General features: G+C 37.2%; 1 protein-coding gene across 1 annotated transcript; it reads left to right on the top strand.

Annotated features, from left to right (window-relative positions):
* The first annotated feature begins 340 nt into the window (after positions 1-340).
* LOC114528943 (zinc finger MYM-type protein 1-like) lies at positions 341-1,201 on the top strand. The gene has a single exon (XM_028550653.1). The coding sequence runs from the start codon at positions 341-343 to the stop codon at positions 1,199-1,201; it is 861 nt and encodes a 286-aa protein (XP_028406454.1).
* Positions 1,202-5,021: the final 3,820 nt, after the last annotated feature.

Below are 5,021 nucleotides of genomic sequence, written 5' to 3' on the forward strand. Positions count from 1 at the left end.
TGGCTTCAGCAAGCGTGACGAATCTAGCTTCAACTGAAGCTGATATCATAAATTCTTTGTTAAAAAAATCATTTTCTGTTCGAGCAACCGCGGAACAAAATGTTATTGTTAAGCAAAGGCCAATGCCGAATTTGAGTATTAGTGCGAGAGGGAGATCTTTTCAAATGGCTTGGTATGAAAAGAAGGATTGGCTTTGTGGCAGCACAGAGTTAAAGAGATTATTTTGCTGGCCGTGTCTTTTTTTTGCCCTGGAAAGTCGCCGACTTGGAGCAAGAATGGTTATAGCGACATGCATGGCTTCCTCTCTGATTGCAAAAAGCATGAAAAGGCGAAGTCACACATGGCTGCTTTCAAGACCTGGAAGACGTACGGTTCCGGTGCTCGAGTGGATTCTCTTATCTCCCAAGCAAGAAGAGACGAGATACAACGCCACAATGAGGAGGTAAGGCAAAACAGAGAAATTTTAAAAACCATAACCGAGGCTGTTTTGTATTTATCCAAACAGGAGTTGGCGTTTAGAGGCCATGATGAATCTGAAGATAGCTTGAACCGCGGTAATTACAGGGAGTTACTCGAGTCCTATGCTAAGTTAGATTCTGTATTTGAACGACGATTGCATGGCAGACTAGCTGAATCTGGTCAGGGTGGAGATTCACGTTTCACTGGGGTCTCTCCTGAAATACAAAATGATTTAATCTGTTGCCTTGATTCCATTATTGAAGATACTATTTTTAAGGAGATTAACGAGTGTACCTTCATCAGTGTGCAGGTTGATGAAACTTCTGATGTCTCAACTAAGGAACAGGTAAGCATGATAGTCCGTATGGATAAAGGTTGTGAGATAGTAGAAAGACAATTGGGATTTGGAGATGTCAGCACAAAGAGAGATGCTGCTGCCATATCCCAGTTTGTGAAGGATAAGCTTAGTCCCCATTCCAACATCAAGGATAAATTAGTGATGCAAACCTATGATGGTGCTGCTGTTATGTCTGGTCATGTTAGTGGTGTCCAGGTTCGAGTGCGTCAAGAATATCCTTTTGCATACTTTGTTCATTGTGCAGCTCACAGATTAAATCTAGTTTTGTGTCAGTCTGCCTCATCTATAGCCCCTGTTAAAGTTTTCTTTGTTGATATAGAGCATTTTGTACTTTTACTAGTAATGCCCCTCAAAGAAAAGCCTTTCTTAATTCTCATCAAATAGAGTTCCCCAGCCCTGGTGATACTAGGTGGTACTATCGATCTCGTGTGATAAGTGTCTTGCATAGAAATTACCAGAAACTTCATGACATTTTTCTTGGAGAAGTGGATGAGCCTGGGAGCTGGGATGGAGAATCATTGGGAAAGATACATGGTTTGCTACATAATATTAGTAGTTTTTTGTTTTGCTTTTTGGTCTGTGTTTTTCAACAGATTTTCCAACAATCATCAATCCTATATGAAATTCTGCAAGGCCAACAAACTGACTTTAACTATGGTATGGTAAGAATTCAGCGTTTTGTAACCTTTGTTTCTTCTCTTCGTAGTGATGATAAATTTTCTGAATTATACCAAGAAGCAGTAGATATATTGGGCCCACCAGAAAGCAGACTTGAGAAAAGACACAACCATAAGCAAATTTATTTTGAGATTATCGACTCCATTGTTAGTATGATGAGAGAGGTTTCAGGATATGAAACAATATGCATTTTTAGATCTTGTCAATCCAAAAAAATTTGCATCTTGGGGTGGGGTGGTACCACCTGAGAAAATTAATTTACTAAAAGAGATGTATGGGCCCCTTTATGATATCTCCATGCTTGAGAGCCAACTTTCTTTTATTTACAGGGATCAGGATTTTCATAAAGACACATGTAATGAATTACTAACCTATATTTTTAAGTTTAATCTCCAATCTAGTATTCCTGAAGCTGTCAAATTAATGAAAATGAATGTTGTCTTGTCAGTAACTAGTGCTTCTGTTGAAAGGTCATTTTCCTGCTTGAAAAGGGTAAAGACCTATTTGAGAAATAGAATGAGTCAAGGGCGCCTTAGTTCTCTTTGTAGGATTTCAATCCATAGAGACATTCTAAAAGAAAAAGAAGATGCCAATGTGCTACATAGTGAAGTTGTGGAGAAGTTTGTGGAGAAGCCAAGGAGACTTGCCTTTCTTTACAAATAGTAGACAGGTTAAGTATAAGAGACATTAGCTGTTGAATGTAAGTATAACTATTTCATTACTAGTTCATCCCTGTTAAATGGGTTCAATTTTTATAATTCATTCATCATGAGCAGTCCTTTGTGCACTCTTGCACCTTATTGTAATAGCCTGTTATATAAAATATTAAAACTTAAAAAAATTATTTGTATATACATTTAATTGGTCCAAGGGGAGATATTCACTGCTGGTGTGGTGACCCCATGGGCCATCTGTTCACACTGTATTGAATAGTTACTATTCATTCATTAATTGCTTATGAGTTATGAGCAGTTTTTTGTGCACTCTTGCACCTTTTCACTTCATGTAATATATGGTTAAAGAAAATATTAAAATCATAAAAATATATTCTTCTAATTATAATAATAATAAAAAATCTTTACAGAGGAAAGCTTCCATCACCAATAGTGCTTTTCAGGAAGGTCCTCTAAATTGGTTCTAGGGGAGATATCCACAAGTGTGGTGACCCCAATATATAAATAATGGGCCATCCCTGTTCATATTGAATTGAATATTTACTTTAAATTCATGTATGAGCAGTCCTTTGTGCACTCTTGCACCTTTTCATTGTAACCTATGTGTTTAAGAAAGTATTAAAAACATATAAAATCTTATATATTTTTTCTCTTAATGGGGAGATACCCACACTTAAGGTGTGGTGACCCCAATAAATATTCATTCATCATGTATGAGTGGTCTTTTGTGCACCCTTGCATAGTTGCACCTTTTCACTGCAATATACATATGTGTAATGTGTTTAATAGTTCTTAGTGACTTCTTACTTCTTTTGCGTTTACCATTCTGTTCATACTGATACTGTATTAGATATTATCTATATTCTTACTTTTCATCATGTTATGAGCAGTCACTAGTGCATTGTGCACTATTGTACGTTTCATTGTTCTCTGTTTTTCTTCTCGTTAATGATATGAAAAACAAGGTGACATCGTCTTTGTCAATCGTGAGCCAATTTGCGCTAAGTGTGTGTAAATTTGAAAATAAAGAGGAGTAAGATGGCATATTTAGTTGCAGCAATACAGAAATGCAATTATGCAACTCTTTTACTTTCTGGCTATGATGAGCGTTGTCTATTTGACTTCTACAGTGCAAAAGCTTTATTCTCTGAGCCATTTATGGTCTATCAGAAATGCAGGGTTAGGGCAAATTTTTTGTTGATACTGCCCCCAGAACGCCGCAAATGCTGTTTCCAGGCTTCCAGATATCAAAAATTTTCTGGGGGAGCATGCCCCCAGACCCCCCTAGGATGCTCGCACCTTTGGTGCTCGATGACCAGGACCTTCACCGAGGTGCTGTCTACGCCACTGATCAGGATCTTTTTGCCACTTGAACTTCCCACTATTTGCAGCTACTAGCGGATTTACTATTTTGGCATCTTTTTTCTCACTATTGACTTGTCGAACAGCTTTTCGAAAATGTATTACATGTAAAAAGAAAATGGTCTGTCCCTCGCGGCGGTTGTAAGCAGATAAAAACGGACAATATCACTATTCGATTTTATGGATATGGAAGCGCATTGTTAGAAGAACCTATGATTGAGGAATATAGAAAGATTCCATACCGATTAGAGCAATGATTACCTTGGAAAACGAATCTAGGTGTTGCGGAATTGCTCAATATACGAACAATTCTACAATTTTACAATACAGACGAATTATTTTCTTTGTGAGTCGACTAATATGGACAAAACTACGAAGAATTTTATCTCCGGGATGTTTCAAGATGGTTGGACTTGCTGACGTACCATTTCGAAAGGCATCAAAGCGAATCATCAATTGTCCTAAATAAACTTTTAAATTCACTCTAAACCCGCGGAAACTCAATTTACAACGATCATGTCTATGGTGGAAAAATGCCTTACTGAAACAATTAAAGAAGAACAAAATGGCTATAAAAGCGTTGTGACTGATTTGAATACGAAACTAACAGCCGCTGAAATTGACAAAGCCAGTTTATTAACAGCTATCAGATTGCTAAACGAAGATCAATCATTTATTTAACCTAAAGCAAACAATCCATCGAACACAAAAGAAACCAACCAAATGGGCCAAGCATCTAATTCTTGGCGCACAACTCCCTCAAAATCCGCAAATGTATGCAGTCCTCCTTGTCAGCCCTCACGTCTACAAAACAAGTACTCTGCTTTGCAAATAGAGGATGAGGAAATACCAGAGAAAAACGCAGAAATAGTTGAGAATGAGGGAAGAAAACAAAAAGGAACACGGTCATTATCGGTGACTCTCATAAAATATGTAAAATGCCGGGAAATATCAAGTGCGACTAACCGTGTTACAGTCAAGTCATTTTCTTGTGCCAGTGTTGAAGATATGGCAGACTTTATAAAACCAATTATGCGTAAGAAACCTTGCTGCCCCTTTAGACTAACAAACTACGAAACGATAACGCCAAGACTGTTGCCGATAGTATAACTAATCTTGCACAATCTATTCAGGAACAGTTTTACGATATCAAGATCAATGTTTCGGAGATCATAAGATCAGATGACTCGTGTGCATCAAGCAAGGTAAGAGAAAAGAATAGATTGATTAAATCTATATATATGTGTGCTCAAATTAAAATGAATGGAACTTTATACCAAATTTAAAAATTAAGTCCACACATTTAAATGTCAGAGGATTTCACTTAAATCTTAAAGGCAGCCTGTTGTTGCAAAATAATTTTAAGGACGCCATTAGTAAGTGACATTGTTAGAGAGTGAGTGCTGATTCTGAATTAGACGAACCTTCATCGATAGATGAAGTAGATTTAATCTTTACTAGAAGTAGACTCAAATTTAATCCCTAATTTA

The sequence above is a fragment of the Dendronephthya gigantea genome, unplaced genomic scaffold (assembly GCF_004324835.1).
Source record: "Dendronephthya gigantea isolate DGI-Jeju-01 unplaced genomic scaffold, DenGig_1.0 000052F, whole genome shotgun sequence".
In the NCBI taxonomy this organism is placed as follows: domain Eukaryota; kingdom Metazoa; phylum Cnidaria; class Anthozoa; order Malacalcyonacea; family Nephtheidae; genus Dendronephthya; species Dendronephthya gigantea.